The 20,505-nt window shown below is 39.7% G+C and overlaps 1 protein-coding gene across 2 annotated transcripts in view; it reads left to right on the top strand.

The window, feature by feature from the left end:
- LOC126361386 (myosin-I heavy chain) overlaps nt 1-20,505 on the top strand; it is a 783,760-nt gene that overhangs the window by 623,871 nt on the left and 139,384 nt on the right. The window contains exons 15-16 of one of the 2 annotated variants that reach the window (XM_050007787.1): nt 5,162-5,322; nt 10,945-10,980. In XM_050007787.1, the coding sequence (XP_049863744.1) occupies nt 5,162-5,322; nt 10,945-10,980 (197 nt within the window). The remainder of the gene's footprint in view (nt 1-5,161; nt 5,323-10,944; nt 10,981-20,505) is intronic. The other variant, XM_050007788.1, reaches the window with a different exon arrangement.

Below are 20,505 nucleotides of genomic sequence, written 5' to 3'. Positions count from 1 at the left end.
AGTGGCAGGGGTAAAATACAGGGAGCAAAAGGCTATTTACAATTTGTACAGAAACCAGATGGCAGTTATAAGAGTCGAGGGGCATGAAAGGGAAGCAATAATTAGGAAGGGAGTGAGACAGGGTTGTTGCCCCTCCCCGATGTTATTCAGTCTGTAGAGCAAGCAGTAAAGGAAACAAAGGAAAAATTTGGAGTAGGTATTAAAATCCATGGATAAGAAATAAAAGCTTTGAGGTTCGCCAATGACATTGTAATTCTGTCAGAGATAGCAAAGGACTTGGAAGAGCAGTTGAACGGAATGGACAGTGTCTTGAAAGGAGGATACAAGATGAACATCAACAAAAGCAAAACGAGGATAATGGAATGTAGTCAAATCAAGTCAGGTGATGCTGAGGGAATTAGATTAGGAAATGAGACACTTTAGTAGATGAGTTTTGCTGTTTGGGGAGCAAAATAACTGTTGATGGTCGAAGTAGAGAGGATATAAAATGTAGACTGGCAATGGCAAGGAAAGCATTTCTGAAGAAGAGAAATTTGTTAACTTCGAGTATAGATTTAAGTGTCAGAAAGTCGTTTCTGAAAGTATTTGTTTGGAGTGTAGCCATGTATGGAAGTGAAACACGGACGATAAATAGTTTGGACAAGAAGAGAATAGAAGCTTTCGAAATGTGGTGCTACAGAAGAATGCTGAAGATTAGATGGGTAGATCACATAACTAATGAGGAAGTATTGAATAGGATTGGGGAGAAGAGAAGTTTGTGGCACAACTTGACTAGAAGAAGGGATCGCTTGGTAGGACATGTTCTGAGGCATCAAGGGATCACCAATTTAGTATTGCAGGGCAGTGTGGAGGGTAAAAATCGCAGAAGGAGACAAATAGATGAATACACCAAGCAGATTCAGAAGGATGTAGGTTGTAGTAGGTACTGGGAGATGAAGAAGCTTGCACAGGATAAAGTTACATGGAGAGCTGCATCAAACCAGTCTCTGGACTGAAGACCACAACAACAACAAATGGTCTATGCACTGGCTAGAATTGCAGGTTAATAAAATACACAGAAATACAAAATAATTGAATAATGTGGATTCTATTTTAATATCTGTCACTGATTTAGATTACAGAGAATTATGTTGAATAATGTTTATTCAAGAAAGGACATCACAAATAAACAGGAAGTGTACCTACTACATTTAGTTGAGATACAGACAGAAAATACACTTATCACAGGCAGTAAAGTTTTGTTGAGAGCATTATGAGAATGTTAGCAAAATTCCCAAACTAACTACCGGTAGTCACCAAAGACTCATGACAACTAAGTTCTTTCATGATCACAATGTGCAAAAGACCCACCAGTTCGAAATAGTTCAGAGTTCAGCATGATGATTTACAAATTAATAAATGTGATACAAAGAATATGCTGTCCATGCACAGTTCCATATTGCAAGTAGAAAAAGTTAAGAATCCTACTGTGGAGCACATTTAAACCTTTTGAATTATAAAGTCCCTTTAGAAGTAAGATAGCGGTTGTTCCCTGCCCAGAATCAAAAACGTTCATGATAGAATCATTCTCATTACCACAGTCAGTCTGCCTTCTTCCAGGACTCAACATAAAGGGTCCAGAATTACTCCCTTGAGTGCTTTACTCAGAAAGCCATTGTTTCCAATTGATTCCAACAATAATACATCATTCTGAAGCTCTACAGACATGATTTGACTCACTTGACCACTTTCCCCCTCTAAACTAATATATTATTATACGTAAATTAAAGAAATATAATAAATTTTTGGTTACATTCAGATGATTTACAGTAAATAAAAGTAATAGTTGGTTCATAAATAAATAAGCCAGCATTCTTGCACAAGTGCACTCACATTAAATGACAATGAACTGTTGTTAAATATAGTTTAAACAGTTATTTAGCCCTGCTTGTCAGAAGTGCTTTTGGTTTTCTTTTACAAAGGTGGTGTCTGCTAACACATGTGACTCACCACTTTTAAATTAGCACAGTTTTTTTAAGAGCACTTGCAATCAGTAGTCAAATAAAATTGCTGACCAAATACTAAACTATTGATTAAATAAAAACACAATTATGACAAAATATGAGGTATTCATGCTGCATTCCTTTGTTGTGTAAATGTGGAGAATGCTATGTTCTGACAAACACTTACATAATGAAAAAGATGTATAAGACAATGTAAATCAGTAAATGAAATGCATACAGATAGGCAGCTTTCACAGATGACAGCTAAGGTTCAATACTATCATCTGAGATATCGTATGGAGAAATTGCATGAAACATTTAAAAGTTGTTAATTGAGAGGTTCTTTGCATAAATGTTTATTTACCGTGAGAGCTTAACTTCTGTGGTTTTCAAGATATTGAGATATTATCCTCATTTTTCTGAGATCCCAAATGTATTCAGATTTACATTAATAATTGATGTGAGGCATTGTTGAATCCCAAAGAGCTGTAACTTGACCATCTTTAAGATTATCTGACACACTGCCATTTCTTGGAACATTTCCTGCACAAAGGCCAAATTCCCAGGTTAGAGATTTTCCCCATTTCTGCATAGAGATTTCCCCATTTCTAGACCTTTGCTAATGCTTGTTGCTCACCGGAGCAACCGTGGCCGCCTGCCTGGCTGCGATGTGCTCTCAGTTCTGGAGCTTCACAAACAAATTCACCTTACCTTGTACCAGACGAAAGGTGAGCGATTAGCTTGCCTAAATACGCATAGAGTTACACACCTCTATTTAATGTGGCACATTGCCTTCCTAACTTGGCACATTAAATAGCACCAAATTTGTCATACATACATAAGATAATAAACATATCTAAAAACAAAGATTATGTAACTTACCAAACGAAAGTGTTGGTATGTTGATAGAGACACTAACAAACACAAACATACACACAAAATTTAAGCTTTCGCAACCCACGGATGCTAGGATGTGGGTTTTAAGGGAGAGGGTAAGGAGTCATTCTAATCCCAGGAGCGGAAAGACTTACATTAGGGGGAAAAAGGGACAGGTATACACTCGCACATACACACATATCCATCCGCACATATACAGACACAAGCAGACATATGTAAAGCCTTTACATTGATGATTTCATTATCACTGTCAAACAATTCATTAAACACTTCCTTTGCCACGATTTTGTCTTTCCTCCTTTCAAGATCTCTTGCTTCTTTATATTTCTCCTGTGCCCACAAGTGAGGTAGTAATGACTTCAAAATTTTCCCATACCATTTCCAACCATTTATAAAGCAGTGACTTTCTTCCTTGTCGTGCCACTCAGTATTAACGTCATGTCTTAAACAAATACTTTCCCCTTTATCCACTTCTATGTTCTTCCGAACCACCTCTAAATCATCTGTAGCCCTTAAATTGTCCTCAGAATCCTTAGTTTCACTGTCCCCTTCCTCTGAAGTAATGATATCAGTAGCTGCAACATTCTCACAACTAACCATACAACTTAAAACTTCATCTCCCTTACACAACACCTCACTTATTTCTGCCAAATCACTACAAACTTTATCACAGGTAACTCCATTACCACTCGTTAACAACTCATAAGGTTCATTACTTAAAACGTACATTACGTCCATCGATACATTATAGAAACCGCCAGCAAAAGGGGCTGATGACCTCAGATGTTAAGTCCCATAGTGTTTAGAGAAATTTGAACCATCACCAGCAATAACTGTCAACCTCCTCTGATACGCTACACAAATTGCTGTTACTGCACTGTACCACATCATAATTCCACCACTGTCTCCGTAACATTTTCTCTCCTCTCAGAATTGTCTAACACTTTGCATTCTGATCCACTATCTAACACATTAGTTTCACATTCATCCCTCAACATCTACTCATAAGCCATCAAAAGAAATTAATCCACAAACTCCTTCCTCTGAGATATCTAAATCAGTAGCCCCAGTTTTTGCAACTTCAGCCTCTAAAATATCAATGTTGCTTCCCTGTAACAATAAATCACCCACCTCTGCCGATACATAATCAAATTCATCACCAGCTAATGAGACTACTGCTATGCTGCCTTCACGAATTTCCTCCACATTTTTCCATCAATATATTACAGAATTCATCTCTGTCTTTTGCTAATGTACGTGGCTAACCAGCAGCGGTCATGGCTGTCCACCCAGCCATGATACACTCTCCGCCCTCAGGCCACACATCTTTGCAAACAAATTCACATTACCTTCTAGGCAATTGGTTAGCTTGCCTAAATACACGTAATGTTACAATATAGAATCATCTCAGGCAGAGGCCTGGAGCTATTAGCAGCAAAGTATGATTTTTGTGGATGTTTGCTTCTTGTGACTAGCAGCTGGTGTGGACTGTATTGATGGGCAAACTTTGTACAACTGAACACTATTAAGACTGTAGGTCTAAATTTGGTGGCATATATATGAGCCAGGCTGGCTAGTGTTTCTCAAACTGCAGCACTCCTGGTCTGTAAGCCACAAGCAGGGGCAGCCAGAAATAATTGTTGAGAAACTATGACTTCATTCGCCCTGGCTATCCTGTGTGGTCAGCTGCTCCAAAAGCCTTGCTGGAGCTCTCAGGTGTCACAGCTTCTGCTTCCAGAGATGCTGACTGGTGTCTTCTGAATAAGCATTTTTATGCCATGACAGCTGACATGCACATACAGGTGAAACCATTGTGCAACATAAGGCAATGTTGTGGGTGGATGAGAAACATGATTTTACTTCTGTGAAGAATTTACATGTCAGAGGCTTCATATAGCTTGTTTGTAACTTGTAATTCCATCTATAACAGCATCAGTCTTAGGTTTCCCCTAAATCGCTGCAGGCAAATGCTGGGATGGTTTCTTTGAAAGGACATAGCTGACTTCCTTCCCTGTCCTTCCCTAATCCAATGAGACCAATGACCTCGCTGTCTGGTCTCCTCCACCACAACAGCCCAACCCAACCTAGAATCAGAAATAGATATTTATTTAGGTTGAAGTGTCAATGCCAAAAGTCGGTTCTGTATTTTGTCCTGATGTTAGCAGGTATCAGCTATTTATTTATATGCGTTTCCAGCAAATATCAGAGGGAGTATTTTGGCGAGTGAATCAAGAAACTCTGTTTCATAAGATTAAGTTTGTCATATTGTTGCATTGAACTAGGTTGCTGCTGCTTTGCGTGAAATGCGCCGAGTAGAGGAGGAAATGAGGAAACGAGAACGCTTAGAGGAGGAACGAAGGCAACGTCAAGAGGAAGTGGATCAGCAACAGCAACAACAGCAAGAAATGGCGGAAAATCAGCAAGCATTAGAGGAAAGTGAAAGGTGAGTTTCCATTGTATAGTACTCTTGTCACTTTAGGTTGTATGGCAGCAATAGCTACAGTAATATGAGAGACACATCTTTATTTTTATTTCCCCTGTGTTTTTGCAGGTAGTACCTTTAGATTTCTTCAGTATAGTATTTCTTTATTAATCTATTGCATTATTTTGTCCTTCATTTCCTATCCCTAAGGCAGAAGTAATTTTCACAAGTAATGTGGTTGCCAGCATCTGCTGTCATCCAATTCTGTAATGCAACTAGAGCACCATTGTTGATATCTGAGTTTCATTTGTTGTTTTGTATTCTATCTATTTTGTGTCAAATAAGACATTAGGCAGTATGTATTACATTAGATATCCACTCATATTTCCTACATAAGATCACATTTAATATTTGATTACATGAAACATCTAGTTTGCTCTGAAGGTGTTTTTTAAGTCCGTAGTTTCTCACTAAAATTACAGAATGCAACCACATTTATCTCATGTGCAGCACTACCTGAGAGAAACAGCACTAATTCATTCTGCTACTTGCAACTCTATTGTTCGAAGAGGGGCTTGATTTCTGTGCTTTTTCTTTAAATCCTTCTGATAAAAAAAGATAAAATTTAGCACAGATAGTATTTAACAATAGTTCGGCTTCAGTCTTTAAAGTCTTATATGTAAAAAGCATAGGGGACGGTGTGAAGAGTTTAACCCCCTGTTTTCCATTCTGTAACAGCTGTGTGAATTAGCATATGTCTGCACTTACTGTACCCCTATATGTCTTTGAAAGTGCATAACTGATTGCATCATTGGGAAAAAATTAAGACAGCTCGTTATGAGCGAGTAACTAAACAATTTACATAGTTGATTCCATAGACTTCTGTGGGCTTTTGTTTATTCTTCAGTTTTGTTGCAGTCACTGCCCTCATCTGTTAAAATAAGTAAATATTAACCACGCAAGTCATTTAAATTTGTGTGTGAACCAATGTCCATCCTCTTATATTAACAGCACGTTTCCAGTTAACTATGAACATACGAACTCACTGTACCCTTTACAGAGCGTGCTCTGCAGTGTGATAGTTATGTTTAGGGGCTTACTTTACAACTAGTATTGTGTGTATTTCCCTTCCTATTCACAGTTCCTCAGAACTTAGTAGATAAGAACTTGTTCTACATTATTTGCTCAGTATTTGCTAGCCACCTGACTTCCATTTATGGTAATTTCTCTCATTATATTCTTCCTTTTTCCCTTGCCCTTGACAATCTTCTCCAGTTACTTCTTTTTTCCCCTCTTATAATTTTTCGTGCACTTCCTTGTCTCCTCTGTTTGGGTAGTTGATGACATATTTTCACTAATCTCTGGCTTGACTGCTACCCTCTCAATCACTTCTAAGTTTACAGGTTTTCCAATTTTTTTATAGTACCAACATTCCATTTTTCCTTTCATCCTGTCTTGTATGAGAGGATACTGTAGTAAATGAATATTTTTATGTTTGAAAAATTGTGACCTCTTTGTTTTGACACGTTTATTATGACAGACCTCATTGTGGATGGCCATCAAGTATATGAACCAGTGCAAATGTCAAGAAAGTTCTTAAGTTTGTGCATAAAGATCAACAACTGACCATTGAGCAAATCGAGAAGTTAACTTGATTGCCTTGCACCTCAGTTAAGCAAAAATGTATGAAAGATTTGGGAACAAGAAAGGTCACTGCCAAATTTGAGATTCAGGTTCTGACTAAACACGAAAAATTCTTGAGTAGAAGCATGCCTTCCTTTGAAAGAACAGTCAGAAATGATTCAGAATTTTTCCAGCATTATTACTAAATATCAGTCATGAAGGTTCAATTTTGATGCTGAAACCAAACAACAATGAAGTCAGTGAAAAAAGTCATTGTTGTTTCACTTGTGAAAAGTTTATCATGTTAAATCTAACATAAATATGATATTCTCTCTCTCTCTCTCTCTCTCTCTCTCTCTCTCTCTCTCTCTCTCACGCACACACACACACACACACACTTTTAAAAAAATCTGAAAGGAATAGTGCATTCCAGGCTTGTTCCACAAATCAGGCCATTAACCAAGTTTTCTCTTTGGAAATTCTGAGAAGATTGTCAGACAACTAGGTGCAAGAAGACCCAATTTAAGGCAGATGAGGTACTGGTTTCTTTAACCATGCCAATGCACCTGCTCATGTAGCCATCTCACAAGGGGAGGTTACGATGTTGGAATCACAGATTTACCTCAAACTTTGTTCATCTTTAGTAAGTCATCAAAATGACGTAATGTGTAAGCAGTAAGGTGCACTGCTCTGGCAATTCTGAGAGAATCACAAGAGAAGTTTTACACGTCCATTATATAATTGATGTATCTGTGCATAGAGCTGAAAGTTAAAACTTAAAAGTGGCCAAGTAATTAGCGTATGAGCTTTAAAAGATAAACGTGTATGAAGTGATGGTTTGACTCCTACTCAAACTTATTTTTTAATCTGTATTTTTTCATCACTGGTCACATTATTTAATTTATATGACATTTGAGAGGTAATATAATTTTAAAAACATCGCATGTATTTGCATGAAGTTTTAATGAATTTCATGTGATTTGACTATTTACTATTTTTAATTCAATTTAATTATTAGAACAAACATATTTATAACTATTGACAAGTAAATGAAGAAATGCGTAGAGTTTTCCTTAAAATGTATTCCTATTGTGGTTTGCGAAATCCCGTATATGTACAGTCTGGTAAGATACCCAGAACTACATTGCACCATGATGCTTCAAGCTGCAGACAAAGAGGCATGCCCCATTTGGCAATGAACCTGTGTAGCGGTGAGACTTTGCTAACACAGCAAGAATGGATAATGTAGGTGCAAATTTATTGAATATCACATAATTTACACTTGGACTACAAAAAGGAAGTTTTGAGTGGGACCCAAAACTTTGCCTCAAGCACATTAATCTTATGAAGCTTGAATGCTAACCACTTGACAATCATGAACTCTTTAACAACTGGCTCCTATGCACAGGTGTATCAGTTACATAATAGACAGGTAAAACTTGTTTTGTAATTTTCTCGGAATTGCTAGAGTAGTGCACCTTAGTACTTGCACATTTTGTTGTTTTAATGGCCTGCTAAAAGTATACAAAGTTTGAAGTAAACCTGTGTCCCAACATTGTGGCCTCCCCTAGTCAGTGTGCCACTGTTGCCATGAATGGCTGGACTCACTTGGCCCTCCCCTTCCCTCTCCCCGTCTCCCCCACAAACCTTTCTCATCTCGTCTAGCTTTGTGTGTGTATGTGTTGTTCCGGTCCCTGCATTTGAAAAGAGGCATGAAAGTACAATTTTTTGATGGCGTAGGTGTGGTCAGTATAAAAAAGGAGCTGTTAGTCATAATCGCAGATGAGTACAAAGAATTTTCCAACAATGGAATCACCAAAAGGATAAATGTATTAAGCATAATCAAAAGTGCCTTGAGGGCAATAATTTTTATTTGTAAAAAATAAAATAAAATAAAATAAAAATCTGTACCTCTCTCTTAACTTTGTGTTCTGGGGACATTTTTCTGTGTCCTTAGCATTACCAGTCCCCCTTCTGCATCCCCACTAAGAACAAACATTTTGAATTGTGCAGATGGGAATTGTCTGCAACATATCCTTTGTCCCAATTAGGTTTCATTCCCTGGTAGTAAGTTTCCCCTACTTACTTCCTCTCCCTTTTCTTCATTTCATATTTTCACAACATTCCACCCACCTGCCCCTGGTTTCTTTCTTTCTATTCCATTCCCCCCCCCCCCCCCCCCCCCCCTATTTGATGCCACTTCCATTTTGCCACATCTGAGATCATTGCTTGCCCGAGTACTATGTTCAAAATGTAAGGTGACTTTATAGTTTTATGAAAAAGTACTTATTTATTCATCAATATTCATGTTGTCCCCTCCAAAGTAATCCCCCTCAGATACAATACACTTTGCCAATGCTTCAATGCTTCTTCCAATTCTCAAAGCACTTCTCATTAGCACTTTTTGGTACAGCCTTAAGTACCTCCAGTGATGTAGTTTTTATTTCCTCAATCGCCGAATATCTTCATCCTTTTATAGGTCTCTTCAGTTTTGAGAACAGGAAAAAGTCCCAGTAGGCCGAATCTGGTGAATATGGTGGCTGAGGCATGATTGTTGTGTTGTTTTTGGCCAAAAAATCCCTCACAAGCAACGATGAATGAGCAGGTGCATTGTCGTGATGCAAGAGTCATGAATTGTTTTTCCACAATTCCAGGTGTTTTTTGTGAATTGCTACTCACACGCAGTGCATAACTTCAAGGTAATACTCCTTATTGACCGTACAACCTTGAGGCAAAAATTTTTGATGCACTACACAGTGGTAATTGAAAAATACAGTGAGAAAAACTTCGACATTTGATCAAACTTGGCGTACATTTTTTGGTCTTGGCTCTCCGGGATGCTTCCATTGGGACAATTGGGCTTTGGTTTCAACATCATATCCATAAACCCATATTTCATCACCAGTTATGACCATTTTGAGCAAATCAGAATCATCATTGGCATCATTCAAGAGCTCCTGAGTGATGCTCATGCGACAGTTCTTCTGATCAAAATCGAGAAGTTTTGGAACAAACTTTGCTGACACACGTCTCTTGTCCAAAACATCCCAAAAATTGCATGACACAAGCCAACTCATGTGCCAACATCTGCAGCAACTTCTCTTACAGTAGTTCGACGATTTTACAAAACAATTTTCTTCACAGCTTCGATATTATCATCTGTTGTTGATGTGCTGGTGCATCCAGAGCGAGGTTTGTCATGGGCATCCTCTCGGCCATCTTGGAGAGAGCTTGTACCACTTGTAAACAGTTTTTTTACTTAGAGCAGACTAACCGTATGTAACTGTCAACATTTCAAGTGTTTTAGAGCACTTGATTCCATTTTTCACACTAAACTTGATGCAAATTCTTTGCTCCATTTTTTGTAGTAATCTAAAATCACTCTGCACACTAAAACACATCTAACCTTTCTATTTGTCAAAAACAAACAAAGTATGCTGAACACTTGAAACTGAACATATGTTCAGGACATGTGTACAAACATAAAAAAAAAAGATCACCAACATAACAAAAAAAAAAGGATCAATAATAGAATGTACGTTGCCCGAAAAATTTGAAAAGTCGCTTTACTTTTTTAACATCCCTTGTGTATTAGGAGACAGATGTAGTTATGTTTGAATTTAAGCATATATGTGTGTACTTTTGTTAGTGCTGATAAATTACTTTGTCTGAAAAATATGCGATTTTCAAATATGTGATTTTCTGCCATTTTTACAAGTCTGTCAACTGTTCGCTAGTGTTTCTATTTGGCAATCATTAATGTATCTTCTTCAATATATTGTATTCAATTCTAGATTTTCCATTAATAAATTTTGTTGCTTACAAATTTTGGATATAGTAAATGCTTTTTACATTAAATTAATTAACATTAGTTAAACCTCAGGGTAAAATGAAATAAGTTCAAGAAACATAATTTGGTGGACAAATAAATTTATTGTATGGATTTGTGTTTTTATCATTGATATGGTATTGTTTTTGTCTCATGCAGTTATCTCATGTCTGTTATGTTTATGTTACAAGCAATCAGTATCATGGAATAGTTGGCATGGATAAAGGGTCAGTATAATATTATTAGGAACTATAACTAAGAGATCAAAATCACTGAACACGTAAAGAAGCAGACATATTAGATGTTTACTTCTGAATCTTTTAAAAATAATTTTATAATTGTATTCTGAAGATGTTATGTTTTGGTAATTTTCTTTTAGTACAGGAACTACTTCTGCATGGAACCTTTTCATATCTTTCAACAACTTCACAGTGGAGTGATTCTAACAGCAGAAGTGAGCGATCTCACGGTTTCTCACCTGCTAACGTGGCACAAAACTATATAATGCTGTGTTTCAGTGGGACATACTCATATATGTGAGGGTACATAGCTGCACAGGAAATAGGAATTTATTGAGCAAGAGACATGCACATAGGAAAGGAACCTTTTTTGTATGCCTGTTTGTTGGTCTGCACCTTCTTTATTTCAAGAGAAACAATGTATACTCATTTAAATAACTATATTCCAATATGGGAAAAATATATTAAAAACAAAGATTCCAAGACTTACCAAGCGGGAAAGCGCCGGTAGATAGGCACAATGAATAAAACACACACACAGAATTTGAGCTTTCGCAACCAGCGGCTGCTTCGTCAGGAAAGAGGGAAGGAAAAGGAAAGATGAAAGGATGTGGGTTTTAAGGGAGAGGGTAAGGAGTCATTCCAATCCCGGGAGCAGAAAGACTTACCTTAGGGGGAAAAAAGGATAGGTATATACTCGCGCGCGCACACACACACACACACACACACACACACACACACACACACACACACACACACACACACACACACATATCCATCCATCCATACACAGACACAAGCAGACATATTTAAAGGCAAAGAGTATGGGCAGAGATGTAAGTCAAGGCGGAAGTGTGGAGGCAAAGATGATGTTGAATGACAGGTGAGGTATGAGTGGCGGCAACTTGAAATTAGCGGAGATTGAGGCCTGGTGGATAACGAGAAGAGAGGATATATTGAAGGGCAAGTTCCCATCTCCGGAGTTCGGATAGGTTGGTGTTGGTGGGAAGTATCCAGATAACTCGGACGGTGTAACACTGTGCCAAGATGTGCTGGCTGTGCACCAAGGCATGTTTAGCCACAAGGTGATCCTCATTATCAACAAACACTGTCTGACTGTGTCCATTCATGCGAATGGACAGTTTGTTGCTGGTCATTCCCACATAGAAAGCTTCACAGTGTAGGCAGATCAGTTGGTAAATCACGTGGGTGCTTTCACACGTGGCTCTGCCTTTGATCGTGTACACCTTCCGGGTTACAGGACTGGAGTAAGTGGTGGTGGGAGGGTGCATAGGACAGGTTTTACACCGGGAGCGGTTGCAAGGGTAGGAGCCAGAGGGTAGGGAAGGTGCTTTGGGGATTTCATAGGGATGAACCAAGAGGTTACGAAGGTTAGGTGGACGGCGGAAAGACACTCTTGGTGGAGTGGGGAGGATTTCATGAAGGATGGATCTCATTTCGGGGCAGGATTTTAGGAAGTCGTATCCCTGCTGGAGAGCGACATTCAGAGTCTGATCCAGTCCTGGGAAGTATCCTGTCACAAGTGGGGCACTTTTGGGGTACTTCTGTGAGAGGTTCTGGGTTTGTGGGGAAGAGGAAGTGGCTCTGGTTATCTGCTTCTGTACCAGGTCGGGAGGGTAGTTGCGGTATGCGAAAGCTGTTTTCAGGTTGTTGGTGTAATGGTCCAGGGATTCAGGACTGGAGCATATTCGTTTGCCACGAAGGCCTAGGCTGTAGGGAAGGGACCGTTTGATATGGAATGGGTGGGAGCTGTCATAATGGAGGTACTGTTGCTTGTTGGTGGGTTTGATGTGGACGGATGTGTGAAGCTGGCGATTGGACAGATGGAGGTCAACGTCAAGGAAAGTGGCATGGGATTTGGAGTAGGACCAGGTGAATCTGATGGAACCAAAGGAGTTGAGGTTGGAGAGGAAATTCTGGAGTTGTTCTTCACTGTGAGTCCAGATCATGAAGATGTCATCAATAAATCTGTACCAAACTTTGGGTTGGCATGCTTGGGTAACCAAGAAGGCTTCCTCTAAGCGACCCATAAATAGGTTGGCATACGAGGGGGCCATCCTGGTACCCATGGCTGTTCCCTTTAATTGTTGGTATGTCTGGCCTTCAAAAGTGAAGAAATTGTTGGTCAGGATGAAGCTGGCTAAGGTGATGAGGAAAGAGGTTTTGGGCAGGGTGGCAGGTGATCGGCGTGAAAGGAAGTGCTCCATTGCAGCGAGGCCCTGGACGTGCGGGATATTTGAGTATAGGGAAGTGGCGAGTATTTTATTCATTGAAACATGTCATTTTTGTCACCAGATGAATTTTCACTCTGCATTGGAGTGTGAATAGATTTGAAACTTTCTGGCAAATGAAAACTATGTAACAGACTGGGACTTGAATGTGGGATTTTGGCTGTTATGGCATGTGCTGTAATCACTGAGCTATCCAAGCACAACTTATGACCCTCCCCAATAGATTTACTTCCACCAGTACTCTTCTGTTCACAATATATTTGAACAAAGTTATCAATTATATCAACAAAATATAAAGCTCCAACTGGGTGAGCTCATCAAAAAGGTATGAGTCTTTGGATGAATATCAATCTTACCATTTCTGATAAAGCATCAAGTTGGCATTTCTGTCTTCCTCATCTAAATGATGGGAGGGAGCAATTTGCTCCTCTCATTGCAGCAGGGCAAGCTATGGAAGAGGCTGTGTTGGAACATCTGTGTAATCTATCAGGCTCTGCCTCACCTCCTATCCACAAGTATTTTGGGCTCTCTCACTCGTTGTATTGTTCACAGTATTGACACAGTGCATGACATCCTTCCTGTTTAATGAAACTAATGGTCCTACTGTCTATGTTCTCCTTATTAAACAATCCCAAATCCATTGGCCATGCCAAGCTTCCTAATATGTTCAAAATAATACACCAAGAGTATTTTTCTGAATCCAAGATGAGGGCTTTTCCAAAAATTGTGTACTGAATAGAACCTTGAGCTTCCATTAAAATGTAACTACTGTCTGGCATGCCCACCGCTTTAACCTTAAACGTACACATGTGCTTTGAGCATTGTTGTATGATAGCAGTAGGTGTATGTTGTGGCTATTTTTTTTATCAGATGTTGATTGGCTTTAGAGATACCATTTCTTAACTGTGTACTAAAATGCATAATAGATTGTAGTTTGGAACAGCATGGCTCAGCATTCAATTATTCAACAGGCTGCAGGTGTTACTATGCAGTAAATGTCAGAATTATGGTTGTTTGGCATGCAGAAGCAACAAACAGCTGTGCAGCTTTGAGGAAGTATGGAGTTACAGAAGCCAATGTTCGGCAGTGGAAAGGGGCTAATGACAACTGAAAAATGTGACGCCAACCAGGAAAGCTTTCAGTGAGCCACCGGTTGGGCATTTCAAAAATATTAAAGTGGAAGTAGTGGTGTCTGTGCAGAACAAATGTAAAAAAGAAATGGCATCTCCCATGATGTGATACAAAATAAAGCATGTCAGATGGCACAGGAACATGGCACCCATTTTAAAGCCAGCTGTACGAGGTGTGCAATGATGATGTGATGCAATGTACGTGTGCAGCAACACTGAATATCCCTTGTTCACCATCATATCTGGAGAAGTTATTCAAGTATCAGTGACATATTATGAGACCAAGAAAGGAACATTATTACCTCTTAGGTTAAATCAGAAGTGCTGACAAGACTCCTGTTTACTTCAACATGCCATTCAATTCAGCAACTAAAGAGAAAGGTGCCATGTTATATATTATTCCGTACAGTCTGGGGGAGGAGACTATGAACTCTTATAAAGAATCACGGGATACTGATCCTTGATGCTTTAAAATTGGCATCTGACACAAGCAGCGAAAGCAGAAATCTTGAAATTATACACAGACATTACCATCACTCCAGAAGGCATGACTTCACAACTGCAAGTGTAAAATGGGATGTTGAAGAAGCCATTTAAAGGCCATCTGAAGCAGTTGTACTGCAGTTCGTTACTTCACAGTGGTTGAATCCTGACCCCTACTGGGAAGTTGATGGAACCTAATTGCAGAATGGGTACAGACTGTTTGGACATGCTTATCCAGTGTATCATTTGTGTCATGTTTGTTTTAAGAAGAGTTGTGTGACAAATGCATTAGAGGGGAGTGAAGATGATCTATGGGAAGAAATGCAACATAACCATGGCAGTGGCAGTGACACTTCAGAGTCTGTGGACCATTCCTGTGAGGAGGACTAAGTGGCATTTGTATGTGACTAAGAAAGGCTTTTATCTGGTTTTATTTTGTGTGTACCAGTACTTTTATTATCTCGTTCAATTCTCTGTAATAAGGTAACCATTTGTAAGTTTTCAAAATAAACCTAGTCTATGTATACATGTTTTTCTGTAGTCCCTTGTTAAACAATGGAGGTTCGTCTTGGATTTGGAGATATACCATACTTTTATTTATGCTAAATTCAGTGGTTGTCAACTTACACCCTTGTATGAGTGTTCATTTGCTCACTGTAGAAGAAATCAGGCCTGCTGATTGAAATGTTCTCACAATAGATTCCTTACACTGTTAAGTGAATTCTTGAATTATGTGGATTTTTATGCAAAATCAACTATTATTCCCCCCATGGCTCACAGTGGGCAACCCCTCAACAAGCTGCGTAAAAAGGGTGTGCATCAGAACTGGACCCCTTTCTGTGCACCGGCTTCTACCCAATTTGAAACCCTGCTGAAATCTGCACATTTCCTCGTGCCACTTTCTCCTGTGTGAACTTTGGCTGTGCTGTCCAGTGCATCTGCCTTTGAAATCAATGCAATCATGGTGCACAGGAATGGGATTGACTCTGAACAGCCTGTAGCATATGCTTGTAAGACATTAATCTGCGCACAGTGAAACCATTCCCACATTAAAAAGGAGGCATTGGCAGTAGTGTTTGCCATTAAAAAAACTGATGTCTATCTTTTTAGGACAAAGTTCTTTCTAATTACGTTGGCGGTATAACTTAAGTCTTGCTCCAGCCTCCCAGAGTGGCCAGCCCAACACCTCAATCACTGAATGTTATTCCTCATCACATACAATTATATCATCTGGTATAAGCCCACAGCATAGCACTCAAATGCCAATGTGTTGTCACTTCCACCCACAGGCCTTGACCCTGATTTCTACCAACAGGAGGTCCTCTTCTTCAACATACATAGCACACAGAAACATTTGTTGGACGATTTCCCCATAATGCTCATGTCATCACTGCTTCCATGTGCTGGGACCACGCCTTGGGGCACATGACTGATGGCTGATCAGCTTATGTCACCTGCCAGTTGATGACCAAACTCAGTTTCTGGAAACATATTTCTCATAGACTCTTGGATGCAGATAATGTCTTTCAATGGACAGAGACTCTGACATGCATTGGGTGGTCATCCCAGTGGAACTGTGCCAATTGTATTGAGCATGCTGCACTGGGGACATGACATTGTTACCACACTGACATATGTACTGTCCAGGAATCATCAGCAACATCAAAAGAAATGTGTGTTGTTGCATTGCATGCACCCAGTTCTGGGTGGCACCTCAACAATCTTTGCCCCTTGGCCTACACCCGCCCCACACCCACCACCTCTGGGACCATATCCATCTTGATTTTGCATGCCTGTTTTGGGATTGATGTGTTTACTCATTGTGGGAGCTTATTCAAAGTACCAACGTGTTGTACACCTGGCGTCCACCACAAATGATCCCACCTACATCTCCTTGGCCCAGATTTTGTACACCAAAGGCTGCCTCACACATTGGCCTTTGATAATGGGCCACAGTTCAGTGCGTCTGCCTTCAAAGAAAACATATGTACAGCTCTTCAATCCATTCTTCCTCAAATGGTTAAGTGGAATATCTTGTCGGACTTTTAAGCAGCGAATGAAAAGAGCTGTCAATTCCTCTGTCACTACATTGACTCTCACCCTGTTTTTGATCGTGTATTAAACCACACCTATCAACACTTCAGAGACAAGGTGCTTAGAGGAATATAAGACCTAAGAAACTGGCCATTTAACCATTATTTTGAGTTTTACTGGTACATACATAAGTGGTGTATCTTAAGAGTAATACATACAAAAAAAGACCAAGCTTCAAGATTTATTTTTCATATTGGCTTTAGTTCTTTGATAGATAACAAATTTTAAGATAATGGTGACAGAAAGGATAATCCTCTTTCTAAAAAAAAAAAGGGGGGGGGGGCAAGGCAAATTATTGAGCAATTTATTCCTCTTGAGCTTCCAAAGTTTCTTGCTCACTAAACAAACAAGACATATTTGTAGCAGAATTCAAGCAAACTACAAAACCTAATTACATTGGCGGATGTTTCTTTCTAAATAATTCTAGTAATTGACAGCAGAAGGCACACCAGCCACAGGGAAAGTAGCAGGATGTCCACACAGTCTTCTCAATACGCAATGAGTCCATATTTCAAGTGAAAGATGGCTCGCACATCTAGAAAATTACAGCCAAACCTATACTTGCGTGTGGTCTTTTTAACACAAAGTTGTGGCGAGAGCTACACTTGGGCCTGGCCTGTAGAATGTTAACAGAATTAATGCTGTGTGAGCTGCTCCACAGGTGGCAACCGTGGACCTTACTTCATCTTCTGATGCTGCTCCCTTCAGAATCCCCCCCACCCGTCTGTCTCAGTGTTATGGGTCTGGTGCGGTTGTGTGGCTTGCTCATGTGCAAGCACTGAGGCTAGGGCACTGGCGACACTACCGTATTCACTTGAATCTTAGCCATACTCGAATCTAAGGCACACCTGAAAAATGAGAACGAAATAAAGGGATAAAAAATTTCGCGAATCTAAGCCGTATGTGAAATTTGAGACCCGAAATTTGAGGGGAGAAAAAAGTTTTAGGCCACACCTCCAAATGGAAACAAAGTTGGTCCATTGTAATACGAGACACAATTTAGGTCGAATGAATGATGATACAGCGACAGTAGTTTGGTTCAAGTCGTAAGCTTAGCACTTAAGCTTTACCAGGTAGCCATTGCTATACGTAAGGTGCTCCATCAGTATTTATACGGGTACTCTTCCTTTTTCACGTGCTTCGTCTGGTTTGAACCGATTGCTTATTTTGCTTTGACCTGATAAGTGCCGATCTCTTTCTTATAGGTGTTTGCGTCATTCTAAGCTGAAAGTGCATTAATGTACTTTGTCGTGCATTGTTTGTAGCATTCTGATAGTGCGTGTTTACAGCCTGTCGCTGCTCGCGGCATGGCTTGCTTTTGTGCGCGCTACCGCCGCTTACAATAAAATAAAAGAGAGGAATTGTCTCTAACCGAAACAACGGCAAGATACTGCTATTTGTTGTTACTTACACTGCTGCTTTCTTTGATAATGATCTACAAGAACCAAATAATAGACGGCATATGATAGAATTTGTTCTGAACGAGACTTTAGCGAAAATTTTTCTCTGTTTGAAAATCTTTGCGGACGCCTCTTTAGTACATTACATTCTGCACAGATGTTAGTGATCTTAGATTTGTGCTTCATTTATGACTGCATCACTATTCAGCATAAGAATAATATGAGTATAAACATGACATAATATGTATATTCTTCCGCATTTGCTGTTGTCTCACTCTAGTTTTGTAGTTTATTACGCAGACAGGATTTAAATGAGACAGCAGCAAACACGAAAGAATACGCGGCATAATGTTTACATTCTTCTACCTTTCCTTTTAATTTATTTACTGACGGATAGGTTTTGGTGCCAGTATTTATCTTTGTGCCTGCAAAGCATGCCTGTGTAGTGCTACAAGCTACATATACTAGACGGCAGAAGTTAGTTGTGGCGGCACCTCCCAACATTTTTCAGAACGTCTGCATACTTTGCACTCGATTCTAAGCCGCACACGGTTTTTTGGATTACAAAACCCGGAAAAAAAGTGCGGCTTAGATTCGAGTAAATACGGTAGTCAAGACCCACAGACGGCGAGTTACTTTGGTCCAAACACCAATTGGGCTCGAGTGCCGCCACCACAATCCAGTGGACACTACCGGATACCCTCTGTTCCCACTACCTGCAGTTGAAGAGACCAGGTCTTTGCTTGTATCTCTATTTCACCCCAATGGCACTGCCTGGGTTGTTTCCACTAGTATGTGCCTGCTTTTTGTTGGGGGGGGGGGGGGATCTGGTGTTAGGCTCTGCAGATGTTAAATGCCTATTTGAGGAAATAGCTGTATATGGCCATTAAAGGCATAGTATTGCTGCAGTGCTGCGCCCATGTAGCATGAGGGCCACATGTTTCAGCACACAATTACGCTGGCCTGTTGTGTTCCTTGTGGCTGGTGTAAATAGGGCTGCCCAGCAAATGGTCGGTCAGTTCTGTACCTGTGTGTGATATTGTTGGTTGTTATCATTGCTATAGGATGCACTATTTGATATCAAACTCATTTGGCATTTGGTTCTGCTCCCTGTTTGCATTTTGGAGTCTCTCTTGCTTTGTTCTTGACTAGTTGACATTGTTGTGATGAAGACTTTGCATCTTTTTGTTGCCTAGGTGGCTTTGGGCTTATAGCAGTTTGTGTTTTGTCAGCTGTCAGTCAGCTGTGTTTAGCTTGACTATCTCTGCAGAGAGCCCTTCCACCTCGTGGCTTCTCTGATTTCTCTTCTTGGTTCTGACATATGTGTGGATATCTGGCTACTCATGGATAAATCAGATTTTTATGACTGATCTCTTCACATAAGTTGAACATTTAATTTTAAGAGAATTAATCAAATTGAAACTTCTTTGGTAAATGTAGAATGTAACTGATAGAATACTATAAAGACAGGTGGAATACAAACTGTGGAAGAGTGAAAGTAATCACTCACTATATGCTGAGGCATTGAATAGTTGACAGGTACCTGTACATAAAAGAGTCATCGAACTCTCTAACAGTGTCAGTTCCCCGAGCAAGACACATACAGAGCTACATTGTTATGTGTCTGTTGATTACTCAAGTGGCTAGCATTACTCCTTCCATTGTTACAATGGACTTGAATTTGATAAAACTTGTTTCGGAGTTCTTTTCTTTGAAACAGTAGCTTATCCCCTAAGGAAGTATTGTAACTCAGATTATCTCTAACTGACAGGAAAAAAGTATTAAATGTGCCTAATTTGGGAACTTTCTGTGGACAGCTTATTATTTATGTACCTTTAATGGCGTTTCCTGTTTCTGAATTCAATGTTTCTGTTTCATTTTAACTATGTTCCAATTAGTTCTTGTCTTGTTGTTGGAGGAGCTAATTTTTCTAGATAATAACTACATTTTGATGGTGTGATGATGACAACATTGTGGGACTGCATGCTGCCTACAAGATGGAATCCTCCCCAGTGGCCTTACCACCAAAATAATTACTTTCCCCAGATCCCACTCCTCCTTTCACAGTGACTTTTACCTTTTCCTATTCCACCAGTCACTGTCCCTCACAAACTTGCAGAAACACATCTCCACAGAACAGGCATCCCAGAACCA

This window comes from Schistocerca gregaria, chromosome 1 (assembly GCF_023897955.1).
Source record: "Schistocerca gregaria isolate iqSchGreg1 chromosome 1, iqSchGreg1.2, whole genome shotgun sequence".
Lineage (NCBI taxonomy): Eukaryota > Metazoa > Arthropoda > Insecta > Orthoptera > Acrididae > Schistocerca > Schistocerca gregaria.
The sequence above is the reverse complement of the archived record's forward strand: the minus strand, read 5'-3'. Positions and strand labels throughout refer to the sequence as shown.